At 39.3% G+C, this 17,252-nt stretch overlaps 1 protein-coding gene across 1 annotated transcript; it reads left to right on the top strand.

Annotated features, from left to right (window-relative positions):
• Positions 1-1,241: 1,241 nt before the first annotated feature.
• LOC307054124 (olfactory receptor 1J4-like) lies at positions 1,242-2,186 on the top strand (the record flags this gene model as incomplete). The annotated part of the gene is made up of 1 exon (XM_079705653.1): positions 1,242-2,186. The coding sequence occupies one exon, from the start codon at positions 1,242-1,244 to the stop codon at positions 2,184-2,186; it is 945 nt and encodes a 314-aa protein (XP_079561779.1).
• Positions 2,187-17,252: the final 15,066 nt, after the last annotated feature.

Raw genomic sequence — 17,252 nt, 5'->3', positions numbered from 1 at the left:
CAGCCCTAAAATAACAGTGTCTGACACTCATAACCAATGAAAGGGGAGAGTTCCATGTTAAAGGCATGGATTCTGATCACACAATGGTATTATATTGAACTCCATGAAGTAACCAACGTTTGATCATTTTTAACCTACAGAAAATGGCAATTTTATATACAAAATATATGTATATTCCTATGTATATTCCTTTTTATATATTTCTATTTGTATATTCTTATATACACATGCAATATGTCGTATGTGTATATGTATATCTATATGGCTATTGTTCAATCACCCTATATACATATATGGGATATACACACACATATATCCCATGTTCCATGTATGTTTATATATATTCCATCTATGTATGTGTATATATACATATATCACCTTGTATATATGTGAATATCTATGTATCCCATCTCTGACAGCTTGCTGTATGCCTGTGAAATTTATATCATGTGTATTTCCATTTCCCAACAGCTTAAATGGGAAAAGAACACTAATTCTTAGTACAACAATGAAGATTTTATCTGGTTATGTAAGGCTAATGTGTGGATTTAGTTAGTAAATGTATGTAAAACCCTCAGCACAGTGCTGGTCACAGAGTATAGTCCCCCAAATATTCATCATTATTATAAAAGATAGTCTGTGGACTATTCTGGCACCAAGTGGTTTTAAGTGACCACCCATTTCTAGAGTACTGATGAGTTTACAGCTGTAGGTCAATGGTACCCGGCCAGGTTCCCAGGAGGAGTGTGACAAGGTTCTAACAACACCACCTCAGCACTGGAAACAACTGAGACCAGTTTTCAGAGTTTCATCTACTATTTCTGCCACAGTGAAGTATTATGGTTTAGCTCTGTTTCATTGTCATGAATTATCCCAGCATGCTTATAAAAAATCTAGCCATAGAAGAGAGGGACCTTGCCTTTCTTATTTACAGTTGCATTCTCAGTCCTGAGTAGAGGGCTGGGTTCAGACTCAATGTTCAATAAATAATGGTTGAATGAAACGGGAAACATGATCTTGCCTCTGTGCAATGAAGTCTTGTTGGCTACTTTTGGGTGTGATGTTTTCCTGGATCCAGACTGGGATAGAGCAAAGATGCATGCATCCATAGGTGTGAAAAGTTAATAGGAAGGTGGTTAAAAATTCATTGGTTTCTCAGAAAATTGCAGTATGAACTGTATCCGTACTGTTCTTTCTGATATTCCTAACCCTCCTTTATCCCCAGCATATAAAAGCACAGCATGAGGCCTGAGAACCAGAGCAGCGCATCCGAGTTCCTCCTCCTGGGGCTCCCCATCTGGCCAGAGCAGCAGGGCGTGTTCTTTGCCCTGTTCCTGGGCATGTACCTGATCACGGTGCTGGGGAACACGCTCATCCTCCTGCTCATCAGGCTGGACTCTCGCCTCCACACCCCCATGTACTTCTTCCTCAGCCACTTGGCCTTCTCTGACGTCTCCTTTTCATCTGTCACTGTCCCAAAGATGTTGATGAACATGCAGACTCAATGCCAATCTATCACATATACAGGGTGCATTTCACAGGTGTATTTCTTTATATTCTTTGGTTGCCTTGACAGCTTTCTTCTCGCAGTGATGTCCTATGACAGGTATGTGGCCGTGTGTCACCCTCTCCACTACACCACCCTCATGAGGGATGAGTTTTGTGTCATCCTAGTGGCTGGGTGCTGGTTCGCCTCTTGTGCCCACGCTCTGTTGCACACCCTCCTTGTGGACCGGTTGTCCTTCTGTGCAGGGACTGTCATCCCCCACTTCTTTTGTGATCTTGCTGCTGTGCTCAAGTCCTCCTGCTCCGATGCCTCCCTCAATGAGTTGCTCATCCTCACTGAAGGGGGATTTATCTTCACCCTGCCATTGGGTGGTATTTTGGGCTCCTATATCAGCATGGCAGCCATCATCCTGAAGGTCCTCTCCTTCAAGAGAATCTTCAAAGCCTTGTCTACATGTGGTTCTCACCTGTTTGTAGTGTTTTTATATTATGGGACAATTGCAGGCATTTACTATATCGCTTCATCAGGCAACTCCAAAGACAAGGACATAATTGCTTCTTTGATGTACATGGTGGTCACCCCCATGCTGAACCCCTTCATCTACAGCCTGAGGAATAAGGATATGAAACGTGCTCTTCAGAAAATTTTCAGGACCAAGGACACCCCTTGGTGTCATTAATTCATTCCTTCTCACGGACACTCATGGAGTTGTGAAATATGTCTCCTTTAAAAGTTGTAACTTGGACAAGTCTTATCACTGACGCCATTTTTCTCTCAGTCTCATTTTACATTTCCTCTCATCTCTTCCTTCACCTGATGTTTTTTTTCCCCATCTGCTCTCTGAATTCTGTGTATTAATGTTTCTGCAGTGGAATTCCAAATCCTCCTATGACGTTCACAAGCCCGTGAGACTTTTGAACCTACTTCCCTGAGCTTTTAGTTTTCTATCTCCATCTTTTTCTTCAATAGACTTCTCTGTCTGGTACTGATATCAACACATAGTCATATGAATTTTCTTAATACCACCAACCTTCATTTATTTCATGTGTGAGGAATTCAAAGAAGTTACCAAACTGCTTTACCTATGCAATGGTATCGAGCACAGCTGGCATTAATTATGCATTTTAATGTACAATTTATTTAATCCTCAGCACAAGCCTCTTATAAGGGTGCTAACACTTTCCAAATTTGCAGAGAAGCAAAGTAAAGCTCAGAGAGGTCAGGTAAGCAGCTGCCCTAAGACTTAATCTCAGATATGTATGACTTTAAAACCATGTGTTTGGGGCTTCCCTGGTGGCGCAGTGGTTGAGAGTCCGCCTGCCGATGCAGGGAACACGGGTTCGTGCCCCGGTCCGGGAAGATCCCACATGCCGCGGAGCGGCTGGGTCCGTGAGCCATGGCCGCTGAGCTTGCGCGTCCGGAGCCTGTGCTCCGTAGCGGGAGAGGCCACAACAGTGAGAGGCCCGCATACCGCAAAAAAAAAAAAAAAAAAAAAACATGTGTTTAACCAGATTACTTTATTGCCATTATCCTGATCTTTACACTATTTACCAGTTTGGATGTTTTTGTCCTTATATAAAGCATACAGTAAGTACTCTTTTTGTGTTCCACTTTTTTTGTTCAGTATCATTACGGTTAACTCTGTCTCAAGCCTTTATCATTTTCAAATGGGTCTATATGCCTTAATGTATTCATCCATTCTAGTTTTGATTGACATTTGGATTGTTTCCAGTTTGGGACTTGTCTATACACCTAAGAATGGAGTTTGGGGTTCACAATGAATGCATATTTTCAGCCTTAATAGATAATACCAGAAAGTTAAAGTGTTTGTACCAATCACCCCTGTAATATATGAAAAAGTGTGGTCCACTTCCTCGCCGACACTTATACCACCCATATTTTCCACTGTATACATTCTTATGGGTTTGTAGAAGAACTGTGTTATGGTTTTAATTTGCATTTGTCTGATAACCCCTGTAGTTTATCACCTTTGCCTATGCTTGTTGATCATTTGGGTATCCTCTCTTACAAAAGACCTGTTCCCAGTCCTTTGCTGCTGTTTTACTGGGTAGTCTGCTTTTATAAATTAATTTCCAGGAGTTCTTTAAATATTCTAGTTATGAGTCCTTTGTTGGATATGTGTGTGAAGAATTTTTTCTTTCATTATGTAGCTTGCTTGTTCCCTATATTAATATCTTTTGTTGAACAGAAGTTCTAATCTTAATATAATGTATATTTTTCCAATGGGGTTAATTCTATTTGTGTCCTGTTTAAGAAATCTTTGTCTATCCAAAGTTCTTAAAGATATTACTCTAAGATTTTGCCTTTTAATTTTCTTGGTTCATCTTTAATATTTTTTAATACTTGTATTTAAAGTCCACTTGGGTTCACTTTTTAATGTATGGTTTTTTTTGTTTTGTTTTTGCGGTACGCGGGCCTCTCACTGTTGTGGCCTCTCCCGTTGCAGAGCACAGGCTCCGGTCACGCAGGCTCAGCGGCCATGGCTCACAGGGCCCAGCCGCTCCGCGGCATGTGGGACCCTCCCGGACCGGGGCACGAACCCGTGTGCCCTGCATCAGCAGGTGGACTCTCAACCACTGCGCCATCAGGGAAGCCCAGTTTGGATTTTAATTGTATCAGTAGCAGTTTATTTTTCCAAAATAAGAATTGAAACAAAAAGGGAAAATGTTAAGTTTTGTTAAAGTTGACTATTACATATATGTGTTTCATTGTCTTGGTCTCTATATCTACATTATGAAAATTTCCTATTAAAAACATAAACAGTAAAGGCAAGGATAACTACTGAAATATAAGAGCATTTTCGTATATTTTCTTTATTCTTTCATAAGGCTAAGCACACCTTTCTAGCTCAAAATAACATCCACCACAGTTAATTCAATCACACACTCAGCATCAGGACATTCAAGCCATTATATCATGGAGAATCCAAAATTAGGTCACATTTACCTTAGAACAGTGAGAACCACAGATTTAGCTTCCAAACAATTTTCCAAAACCTTATGGAAAAAAAGAAAGATGTCACAATACATGTGCACTATAACTGTCAGACCTACAAGAAACCAATGAGCCAAGAAGTTTCCCTAAATTGTTTTTCCCTAATCTCAGGTATATCCCATGTTTCCAATTACCGTTCCTATTTCTCTGTCTCATCTAGTAAGTTCTATAGTGAGTTTCTGATGGAAGCTCTTTCTTTGGGGACTGATTCTAGAGAATCTGACAGAATGGGGGGTCATGATATGGTGTAAATGAAAAAAAAACTGGTCAGGTGTGAAAAATGGAACATCAGAGTAGGAACAGAAAGGAGGGCTGGTGAGAGAGATTGTTAGGGTGAGGAAAGAGAGGGGAATGGCTGTGAGGACCTAAAGGAGAAAGGATGATGTTAAACAGGATGGATCCAGAGTGAGAGACAGGTTATTGATCAAGAAAGATAAAAATTGGTCAGGGGGAAACAAGATGTAGAATGAAGTCTAGTTTCCCTACCCACACACTCACCTGGCAAGAAAGGACTTCTCTGACCCTGGACTTTGTGACTCCAGCCTTCTGTCAGATTTCAGGGATCTGGCCATGGTGCTGAAGGACAAATCAGTGCATGGGGCTGGAAGTCAGGACTAGGGAGTCGAGGTGAGATTTAGAGATTGTGGGGTCCCTGAGATCTTTCCTCTAGAACCACATGGGGGAAGTCAGGTACAATGCCTGCCATTGCAGGAGCAAGAAAGTATGGACATACTCTCAAGGGAAGTTTAAATGCACCTCAAGTCCCTGGCAACAACTTCATGCCACTGATACTGATAGGATGGGAGACTACTTCATCAATGCCCAGACATCACAAATGGCAGACACTTCTGTCTCATTACCCAAATCATTCACTCGGTCATCACTTTATTTTCTTCCTGTGGAATAATAAGCATGATATAATGGCCCAATATATAGCTCTGGAGCCAAATAAAAGTAAATATAATTCTGAGATCTACCACTTACAAATTCTGTGAATTTGGCAGTTATTTAACATATCTGAGCTCTAGTCTATTTTTTTCTAGTCTGTTTATGTATAAAGTGCTAATAACACCAAATTTTTAAATAAATGATTGCTTTAAGGATTAGAATATTATATATAAAGTTCTGTTTATAGTGACTGGAGAAGAGCTGGTTGATGATGTTGTACGTTGACCAAGATGAAAAGGGGACATATTTCTCAAGGACGGAAATGGCTCGGAGGTATATGCGAGGGTAGTGATGACAAAATACCAGTTAATATATGTTGTGTGTTGACTGTGTGACAGACACCATGCTAAGTATTACATGCTTTGTTCATTTTGTGCTCACAATAGCACTTTGGGGTTAGTACTTTGAAAGGCAGAATAGCTTAGTGTTTAGGCTAATAGACTGGAAAGTTATAACCCCACCTCCACCCCCTCACCAACTATGTGATCTTGGGCAAAAATCTTAACCTATATGCACCTCAGTTTTCTCATTGGTAAGTGAGGGTAATAACAGTTCATACCTATAAATGAGATTTGTAAAATGCTTAAAACAGGCCTTATACATAGGAAAAAGCACACAAGAATTGCTATTCCTGTTGAATATTTCAAAAGTAGATCTCTGAGGTTCTCCACAGTCTTAATTTAACAAAGATTCAGAACTGGACTGGAATTTAAAATCCCCAATATTAATGCCACCACTAAATGATTTAGTTTCATTTAAACAACAGCATATGTCTTTTAATTAGTGTTCTTATTTGAAATGTGTCTACAACACTGGCTAAGTATTACATGCTTATAGGGATGCCATGTAGTAAAAGGCTCAAATAATAATTGTTCTTGTTGCTGCCACCATTACTGCTACAATCACTGTGGGTATTACACAACCAAAGTGGATTCAGGTTTTTCAGATGTTGATAGGATGCACTTTATAAAGCTCAATTCCTCTATTTGACTATGTGCTCCTGGAGGGAAGAGGCTGTGGTTAATTCACCTCTGTATCCAGTGCCTAGCATAGTGTCTGGCACAAAGCAAGCACTCAAGAAAGTGGCTGGATAAATGGCCAACAAGTGACAATCCTTCTCTCATTCACCCTAATTCCTTACCCAATGAAATGTCCTAGCTTGCTTATCATTCTCCAACAGAGTGTTTACCAAGAGTAAATACTGATGGGATTAAGGGGTTTTTTTTCTCATTATTTCCTTTGTTTACACAATCAATTAGCTAACCCATTCTCCAATCTTATCACTAGGCTAATTAAACACCCATAATCCATAAAAAAACAGGGATCAATGTGTTATTATCTTTTATAATAATAAAATATGCTTTCACAATTTTATGGTGCTTTAATCCTATTCATGTAAGTGAGACAGAACAAACACAGTGATCAGCTGATTAAATCATGGGAGGCAGGGACTCAGGCCTATGTTTGATCTTTGGCAGCAAGTAATGTAATAGACTCTGGAGACCTCTTTTTAGAAGCCTAATTCATGAAATTCCAGAGCTTGTACTCATATATTTATTTACCATGGCAATTGCAACAAAATAACATAAAAATGAGATCACCCAATTTTGATGTTGTTAAGGAATTCTACATACCATTAAAATGGCTTGTCCCAAAGCAAGCATGAAATAATTGCCCAACATCTTTAATATGTCTATTGAACAATTTAAGTTTAAAGACTAAACTCTTCGAATTGAAACACATTTTATAAGTCCTTAGTGTCAACTTTTTTCAAGTCATTGAAACTTTGATACAGCATTAAGAAAACAATTTAGTGTGACAGAAATTAATTCACAACTTTTACTCTTCTGAATGTATTAGCTTATTAGCAAGAAAAAGATCTTTCCTAGTTTGTACATTCCAATTTAAAGAAAAATGGAAACAATTATAAGAACTTTGATTTGTTATGAGTTCACTTTTTTTTTTTTTTTTTTTTTTTTTGCAGTACGTGGGCCTCTCACTGCTGTGGCCTCTCCGGCTGCACAGGCTCCGGACGCGCAGGCTCAGCAGCCATGGGCCACGGGCCCAGCTGCTCCGCGGCACACAGGATCCTCCCGGACCGGGGCACGAACCCATGTCCCCTGCATCGGCAGGCGGACTCCCAACCACTGTGCCACCAGGGAAGTCCCACTTTTTTTTTTAACAAGAGAAAAACAAATTCATTTACATGTGCACTGAGCATACACAGGGGAGAACTCAGAGATGGATACATCAAAGGGATGGTTGGAATTTGGGGTCTGTAGACCTAATTCACTAGGGGAAGGGGAAGGGGAGAAAGGGCACTTATAGAAAAACAAATGACATCTTGGAAAGATCAAAGGGACCTTAGAAGAACCAATGGGGGAAATGTCAGTCTTGTGACAAAGTCTGTTTGGGTGTGATGAGAAGATTACAGTTGCTTTGCAGAAGAAGATTTAGTGACTTTGAGATCTTTGGGGAGGCTCTGCTTTTAGGCAGATATGGGATTTCAGAAACTAAATGCATTCAGCTCAAAATCATTTTGATGCCCAATCCCAAAGTATTGACATATACACACTACTATATATAAAATAGATCATTAATAAGAACCTGCTGTACAGCACAGAGAACTCTACTCAATACTCTATAATGGCTTATATGGGAAAAGAATCTAAAAAAAAAAAAAAGAGTGGATATATGTATATGTATAACTGACTCACTTTGCTGTACACCTGAAACTAACACAACACTGTAAATCAACCACACTCCAATCAAAAATTTTTAAAATAAAAATAAGAAGTGAGGTCTTCCCTGGTGGCGCAGTGGTTGAGAGTCCGCCTGCCAATGCAGGGGACACGGGTTCGTGCCCCGGTCCGGGAAGATCCCACATGCCGTGGAGCGGCTAGGCCCGTGAGCCATGGCCGCTGAGCCTGCGTGTCCAGAGCCTGTGCTCCGCAATGGGAGAGGCCACAACAGTGAAAGGCCCACGTACTGCAAAATAAATAAATAAATAAAAATAAAAAGTGAAAAAAAACCCCAAAAACTAGGGACAAAAAAATCATTTTGTTGCCAAAGAAGCCTATTTTGGGGTGGCATATCCGGATCCTTCACAACGCTTCCAGTTCTACTGCTCTCATTTCTGCCTCTTTTTTACTTTCATTAGACTTTTTTTAATTTGGCCATTTTTTTTTTTTTTTGCGGTACGCAGGCCTCTCACTGTTGTGGCCTCTCCCGCTGTGGAGCACAGGCTCCGGACGCGCAGGCTCAGCAGCCATGGCTCTTGGGCCCAGCCACTCCGCGGCATGTGGGATCTTCCCGGACTGGGGCACGAACCCGTGTCCCCTGCATCGGCAGGCGGACTCTCAACCACTGTGCCACCAGGGAAGCCCTGTTTCTAGATTTTTTGATGATGGCCATTCTGACCAGTGTGAGATGATATCTCATTGTAGTTTTGATTTGCATTTCTCTAATGATTAATGATGTTGAGCATTCTTTCATGTGTTTGTTGGCAATCTGTATATCTTCTTTGGAGAAATGTCTATTTAGGTCTTCTGCCCATTTTTGGATTGGGTTGTTTGTTTTTTTGTTATTGAGCTGCATGAGCTGCTTGTAAATTTTGGAGATTAACCTTTTGTCAGTTGCTTCATTTGCAAATATTTTCTCCCATTCTGAGGGTTGTCTTTTCGTCTTGTTTATGGTTTCCTTTGCTGTGCAAAAGCATACAGGCCTTTTGTCTCCCTAGGTAGGTTTATTCCTAGATATTTTATTCTTTTTGTTGCAGTGGTAAATGGGAGTGTTTCCTTAATTTCTCTTTCAGATTTTTCATCATTAGTGTATAGGAATGCAAGAGATTTCTGTGCATTAATTTTGTATCCTGAAACTTTACCAGATTCATTGATTAGCTCTAGTAGTTTTCTGGTGGCATCTTTAGGATTCTCTATGTATAGTATCATGTCATCTGCAAACAGTAACAATTTTACTTCTCCTTTTCCAATTTGTATTCCTTTTATTCCTTTTTCTTCTCTGATTGCCGTGGCTAGGACTTCCAAAACTATGTTGAATAATAGTGGTGAGAGTGGACATCGTTGTCTTGTTCCTGCTTTTAGAGGAAATGTTTTCAGTTTTTCACCATTGAGAATGATGTTTGCTGTGGGTTTCTCGTATATGGCCTTTATTATGTTGAGGTAGGTTCCCTCTATGTCCACTTTCTGGAGAGTTTTGTATCATAAATGGGTGTTGAATTTTGTCAAAACCTTTTTCTGCATCTACTGAGATGATCATATGGTTTTTACTCTTCAATTTGTTAATATGATGTATCACATTGATTGATTTGCATATATTGAAGAATCCTTGCATCCCTGGGATAACTCCCACTTGATCATGGTGTATGATCCCTTTAATGTGTTGTTGGATTCTGTTTGCTAGTACTTTGTTGAGGATTTTTGCATCTATATTCATCAGTGATATTGGTCTGTAATTTTCTTTTTTTGTAGTTTCTTTGTCTGGTTTTGGTATCAGGGTGATGGTGGTCTCATAGAATGAGTTTGGGAGTGTTCCTTCCTCTGCAATTTTTTGGAAGAGTTTAAGAAGGATGGATGTTAGCTCTTTCCTAAATGTTTGATAGAATTCACCTGTGAATCCATCTGGTCCTGGACTTTTGTTTGTTGGAAGATTTTTAATCACAGTTTCAATTTCATTACTTGTGATTGGTCTGTTCATATTTTCTGTTTCTTCCTGGTTCAGTGTTGGAAGGTTATACCTTTCTAAGAATTTGTCCATTTCTTCCAAGTTGTCCATTTAATTGGCATAGAGTTGCTTGTAGTAGTCTCTTAGGATTCTTTGTATTTCTGCGGTGTCTGTTATAATTTCTCCTTTTTCATTTCTACTTTTATTGATTTGAGTCCTCTCCCTCTTTTTCTTGATGAGTCTGGCTAATGGTTTATCACTTTTGTTTATCTTCTCAGAGAACCAGCATTTAGTTTTATTGATCTTTGCTATTGTTTTCTTTGCTTCTATTTCATTTATTTCTGCTCTGATCTTTATGATTTCTTTCCTGCTGCTAACTTTGGGTTTTGTTTGTTCTTCTTTCTCTAGTTCCATTAGGTGTAAGGTTAGATTGTTTATTTGAGATTTTTCTTATTTCTTGAGGTCGGCTTGTATATCTATAAAATTCCCTCTTAGAACGGCTTTTGCTGTATCCCATAGGTTTTGGATCATCGTGTTTTCATTGTCATTTGTCTCTAGGTATTTTTTGATTTCCTCTTTTATTTCTTCAGTGATCTCTTGGTTATTTAATAACATATTGTTTAGCTTCCATGTGTTTGTGTTTTTTACGGTTTTTCCCCTGTAATTCATTTCTAATCTCATAGTGTTGTGGTCAGAAAAGATGCTTGATATGATTTCAATTTTCTGAAATTTACTGAGGCTTGATTTGTGACCCAAGATGTGATCTATCCTGGAGAATGTTCACTGTGCATTTGAGAAGAAAGTGTAATCTGCTGTTTTGGGATGGAATGTCCTGTAATATCAATTAAATCTATCTGGTCTATTGTGTCATTTAAAGCTTGTATTTCCTTATTAATTTTCTGTTTGGATGATCTGTCCATTGGTGTAAGTGAGATGTTAAAGTCCCCCACTATTATTGTGTTACTGTTGATTTCTTCTTTTATAGCTGTTAGCAGTTGCCTTCTGTATTGAGATGCTCCTAGGTTTGGTGTATATATATTTATAATTGTTATATCTTCTTCTTGGATTGATCCCTTGATTATTATCTAGTGTCCTTCCTTGTCTCTTGTAACATTCTTTATTTTAAAGTCTCTTTTATCTGATACGAGTATTGCCACTCCAGCTGTCTTTTGATTTCCATTTGCATGGAATATCTTTTTCCATCCCCTCACTTTCAGTCTGTATGTGTCCTTAGGTCTGAAGTGGGTCTCTTGTAGACAGCATATAGATGGGTCTTGTTTTTGTATCCATTCAGCAAGCCTATGTCTTTTGGTTAGAGCATTTAATCCATTCATGTTTAAGGTAATTATCGATATGTATGTTCCTATGACCATTTTCTTAATTGTTTTGGGTTTGTTTTTGTAGGTCCTTTTCTTCTCTTGTGTTTCCCACTTAGAGAAGTTCCTTTAGCATTTGTTGTAGAGCTGGTTTGGTGGTGCTGAATTTTCTTGGCTTTTGCTTGTCTGTAAAGCTTTTGATTTCTCCATCGAATCTGAATGAGATCCTTGCCGGGTAGAGTAATCTTGGCTGTAGGTTCTTCCCTTTCATCACTTTACGTATATCATGCCACTCCCTTCTGGCTTGTAGAGTTTCTGCTGAGAAATCAGCTGTTAACCTTATGGAAGTTCCCTTGTATGTTATTTGTCATTTTTCCCTTGGTGCTTTCAATAATTTTTCTTTGTCTTTAATTTTTGCCAATTTGATTACTATGTGTCTCGGCATGTTTCTCCTTGGGTTTATCCTGTATGGGACTCTCTGTGCTTCCTGGACTTTGGTGGTTATTTCCTTTCCCATGTTAGGGAAGTTTTCGACTATAATCTCTTCAAATATTTTCTCTGGTCCTTTCTCTCTCTTTCTTCTCCTTCTGGGACCCCTATAATGTGAATGTTGTTGCGTTTAATGTTGTCCCAGAGATCTCTTAGGCTGTCTTCATTTCTTTTTATTCTTTTTTCTTTAGTCTGTTCCACAGCAGTGAATTCCACCATTCTGTCTTCCAGGTCACTTACCCGTTCTTCTGCCTCAGTTATTCTACTATTGATTCCTTCTAGTGTATTTTTCATTTCAGTTATTGTATTGTTCATCTCTGTTTGTTTGTTCTTTAATTCTTCTAGGTCTTTGTTAAACATTTCTTGCATCTTCTTGATCTTTGCCTCCATTCTTCTTCCAAGGTCCTGCATCACCTTCACTATCATTATTCTGAATTCTTTTTCTGGAAGGTTGCCTATCTCCACTTCGTTTAGTTGTTTTTCTGGGGTTTTATCTTGTTCCTTCATCTGGTACATAGCCCTCTGCCTTTTCATCTTGTCTATCTTTCTGTCAATGTGGTTTTTGTTCCACAGGCTGCAGGATTGTAGTTCTTCTTGCTTCTGCTGTCTGCCCTCTGGTGGATGAGGCTATCTAAGAGGCTTGTGTAAGTTTCCTGATGGGAGGGACTGGTGGTGGGTAGAGCTGACTGTTGCTCTGGTGGGCAGAGCTCAGTAAAACTTTAATCCACTTGACTGCTGATGGGTGGGGCTGGGTTCCCTCCTTGCTGGTTGTTTGGCCTGAGGCAACCCAACACTGGAGCCTAGCTGAGCTCTTTGGTGAGGCTAATTGCGGACTCTGGGAGGGCTCACGCCAAGGAGTACTTTCCAGAACTTCTGCTGGCAGTGTCCTTGTCCCCACGGTATGCCACAGCCACCCCCCACCTCTGCAGGAGACCCTCCAATACTAGCAGGTAGGTCTGGTTCAGTCTCCCCTAGGGTCACTGCTCCTTCCCCTGGGTCCCGATGTGCACACTACTTTGTGTGTGCCCTCCAAGAGTGCAGTCTCTGTTTACCCCAGTCCTGTCGAAGTCCTGCAACCAAATCCCAGTAGCCTTCAAAGTCTGATTCTCTAGGAATTCCTCCTCCCATTGCCGGACCCCCAGGTTGGGAAGCCTGACATGGGGCTCAGAACCTTCACTCCAGTGGGTGGACTTCTGTGGCATAAGTGTTCTCCAGTCTGTGAGTCACCCACCCAGCAGTTATGGGATTTGATTTTACTGTGATTGTGCCCCTCCTACCATCTCATTGTGGCTTCTCCTTTGTCTTTGGATGTGGGGTATCTTTTTTGGTGAGTTTCAGTGTCTTCCTGTTGATGATTGTCCAGTAGCAAGTTGTGATTCTGGTGTTCTTACGAGAGGGAGTGAGAGCACATCCTTCTACTCTGCCATCTTGGTTCAGGGCCTGGGAGAATCTATTCTTAGTCTATTTCCTTTGAGCCATCTAGTCCATTGTAGGAATTTATCAGATACCTCACAGAATTTTTACTCCATGACACCTTAATCAATTCAGAGGGTTCAGTAATTGGTACACCTGTAATTTAACTTTCCCACATATGTGAATGTTAATTGGCCTTTGTTTCACCAAGACTTCCTTAGTTATGTTTCACTGTTTGATGTTGAAAGCATTTGTCTCATGCATCCCTATCAAGCCTCTGAATTCATCCATTATTTCTATCCCTTTCCAGACCTATTTACAAATTGGCCAAATCTTTTCTGACTTCAACTCTTTCTTATAATACTTTTTCAAAAGCAGCCAATATCCACCAACACATGCTAGTAACATTCAGATGCCTGAGTTTTTCCTCTAGAGCTCGAAGTTCATTAGTAATATGATCTGCTTCTCAAGTTGTCAATGGCAAAAGTTTTACCAAATATTTCACCATAATCTGTATTGACGTATTTCCAGTCTCCAATAACAACTTCCCTACATCCCCTACCCTTCCCCTAAACCTTACTTTTTAGGTTTTGATTATGTGTACCACTCCCATTCTAGACACAAATTCTACATCAATAAAGATCAGCTCCATGCTTTGTGACCACCTAGAGGGGTGGGATAGGGAGGGCGGGAGGGAGAATCAAGAAGGAGGAGATATGGGGATATATGTATATGTATAGCTGATTCACTTTGTTATACAGCAGCAACTAACACACCATTGTAAAGCAATTATACTCCAATAAAGATGTTAAAAAAAAAAAGATAGACTAGATCATTCTGCAATAACAAACAGACCCAAAGTAGCAATGAATTAAAACTATAGAGTTTGTTTTCCAGTCACTCTGTAAATTCCCTGAAGGTTGATAGAGGGACTCTGCTTTGCATAAGCCTTGATTGGCAGTACAGGCTGACAATGCCTCCATGCAGAATGTTGCTTGTTACAAAGACAGGAAAGAAGGAGTATGGCAAATTGCATCCTAGATCTTAAACTCCCACCTATAAGCAAAACACATAATTTCCACTTTAACTTCATTGCCAAAGTAAGTCTCATGGCCACATCTAATTTCAAAGGCATGGACAAGTACAATCCTGCCATGTGCCTGGAAAGAGAGGGAACTGAAATGTTTGTGAACAGCCAAAAACAAAAATACCACATTTATTAGTTAAGAGTTTGGTACTGGGTAATGAATAGAGAGACACAAGAAGGCAAAAAATAGAAAGTCTAAATATAATCACAAATGGATGTGAGAATTCAGCATGTAATCAAGGTGCACTTCAAATCAATTGGAAAAGATGAATTATACAAGGAATGGTGTTTTCATAACTCAATAAATACATTTAAATCTCAACCTCACTCCTGAAACCAAAATCAATTTTGAAGAGATAAAAGATTAACATATAAAAAAATGTGGGGGCTTCCCTGGTGGCACAGTGGTTAAGAGTCCGCCTCCCAATGCAGGGGACACAGGTTCAAGCCCCGGTCTGGGAAGATTCCACATGCCGCAGGATGCCCATGCAACTAAGCCCGTGCACCACAACTACTGAGCCCACGTGCCACAACTACTGAAGCCCGCATGCCTAGACCCCGTGCTCCACAACAAGAGAAGCCACCACAATGAGAAGCCCGCACACCGCAACAAAAAGCAGCCCCTGCTCACTGCAACTAGAGCAGCAACGAAGACCCAATGCAGCCAAAAATAAATAAATAAATTTATATTAAAAAAATGTGAAATCATAACAGCATTAAAATAAAACATAAGTCATGTTAAATAAGTTTTGGTGCATATATAAGCACCTAAATCACAAAGAAAAAGTTATAAGCACAAAGAAGAATTCAGAAACAAATTTTAAAATAAACTTCATGTTCATTACATAAAAATTTAATATTCCCATATGGCAAAAAACATATACCTTTAATAAATGAGAAAAAATAAACTGTGGAAAATATTTGCAATGCATATGGCAAATAAAAGGCATATTTTAATATATAAACTACTGAGTACAAGATTTACAATCTAATAAAACAAGGGCAAAGGATATAAGCAGATAATCTACAATAAAGGAAATTTAAATGGCTTTTAGAATTAAAATATGCTTAAAATATGTGCAGTGACTAGCTATTTTAGATTATTATATCAAAAAACATCAAAATATATGATAGTATCCTGACCTCTTCAAGAGCTGGGAAATCAATGAATACATACATTGTTTTGTTTTGTTTTTTAACATCTTTATTGGAGTATAATTGCTTTACAATGATGTGCTAGTTTCTGCTTTATAACAAAGTGAATCAGCTATACATATCATATATCCCCATATCTCTTCCCTCTTGCATCTCCCTCCCTCCCACCCTCCCTATCCCACCCCTCTAGGTGGTCACAAAGCACCGAGCTGATCTCCCTGTGCTATGTGGTTGCTTCCCACTAGCTATTTTACATTTGGTAGTGTATATATGTCCATGCCACTCTCTCACTTCGTCCCAGCTTACCCTTCCCCCTCCCCATGTCCTCAAGTCCATTCTCTACCTCTGCATCTTTATTCCTGTCCTGCCCCTAGGTTCTTCAGAACCTTTTTTTTTTTTTTTAGATTCCATATATATGTGTTAGCATACGGTATTTATTTTTCTCTTTCTGTTAAGTCCTTTTCATATTAAACATTTAAACTTTACATTTGACTACTCACAGTGCAAACTTTCCTCAATCACATTTTTGTCCTTCAGTTTTCTTATTGATTTTTTTGACATAAATGGGTTTTCAATTTACATATATGAAACCAATAAAAAAAAATCCTGGGACTTCCCTGGTGGCTCAGTGGTTAGGACTCGGCACTTTCACTGCTGAGGGCTCAGGTTCAATCCTTGGTCGGGGAACTAAGATCCTGCAAGCCCTGAGGCATGGCACAAAAAAAAAAAATTCCTCCTTGTGACTCTTCAGCCACTGTTATCATTGGAAAATGCTTCTCTATGTGGAGTTCATGCGAATAATAAATTGTTTTTTTTCCTACTTCAGTATATGTTATTTTTTAATAACAGTATTATTGAGATATAGTTCATATACCATAAAATTCATTTTTAAAGTCTATAATTCAGTGGCTTTTAGTATGCAGTGTGTTATTCTTTTACTGAAACAATCTATTACTTTAGAATGATATTAAATATTGAAGTGGCTCTCTCCCTCACATCTCTCACCCTCTCCAAGAGTTTCCTCTCCATTTCCTGTCCCATAATTATTAAAAAATAGGATGCTGACTCTGTCTGAGCCCTCACTCACTGATATATACCACACATATTTTCCCTCAGGGGCTTTCCTTTTAGTATTTTTCCCTATGTGGCACGTTCTTCTACTCCAGGCCTACCCAGGGTAAGGCTCATGTCATCTTCAAAAAGTATCCTCTCACACCAGTCCACTCTAATCACCTGGACATTATCTGTTTTTCCTGTGAGTGTCACTATCCCTTTATCTAGTCTTCCTATTCCTGCCCTTCTTAGATCAAGAATGACGCAAAGATGGATACTCTTGCCACTTCTATTCAACATTGTACTAGAGGTTCCAGCCAGCACGATTAAGTAAGAAAAGGAAATAGAAGACAACCAGACTGTAAAGAAAGAAGTAAAACTACTTCTACTTGCAAATGACAGATGCTGTATACATTTGAACTCCTAAAAAATCAACCAAAAAAAACCCTATTAGAAATAATAAACTATTTGAATTCAGTGCAATCCCTATCAAAATTTCAGCTATCGTTTTTGCAGAAAATGATAAGCTGATTCTAAAATTCACATGGAAATGCAAGGGAACCAGAATAACCAATATATTCTTGAA

The sequence above is a fragment of the Hyperoodon ampullatus genome, assembly GCF_949752795.1.
Source record: "Hyperoodon ampullatus genome assembly, chromosome: 6".
NCBI classification, from domain to species: Eukaryota; Metazoa; Chordata; class Mammalia; order Artiodactyla; family Ziphiidae; genus Hyperoodon; species Hyperoodon ampullatus.
Note: the sequence above shows the minus strand (reverse complement) of the source record. Positions and strands in the feature narration are given on the sequence as shown.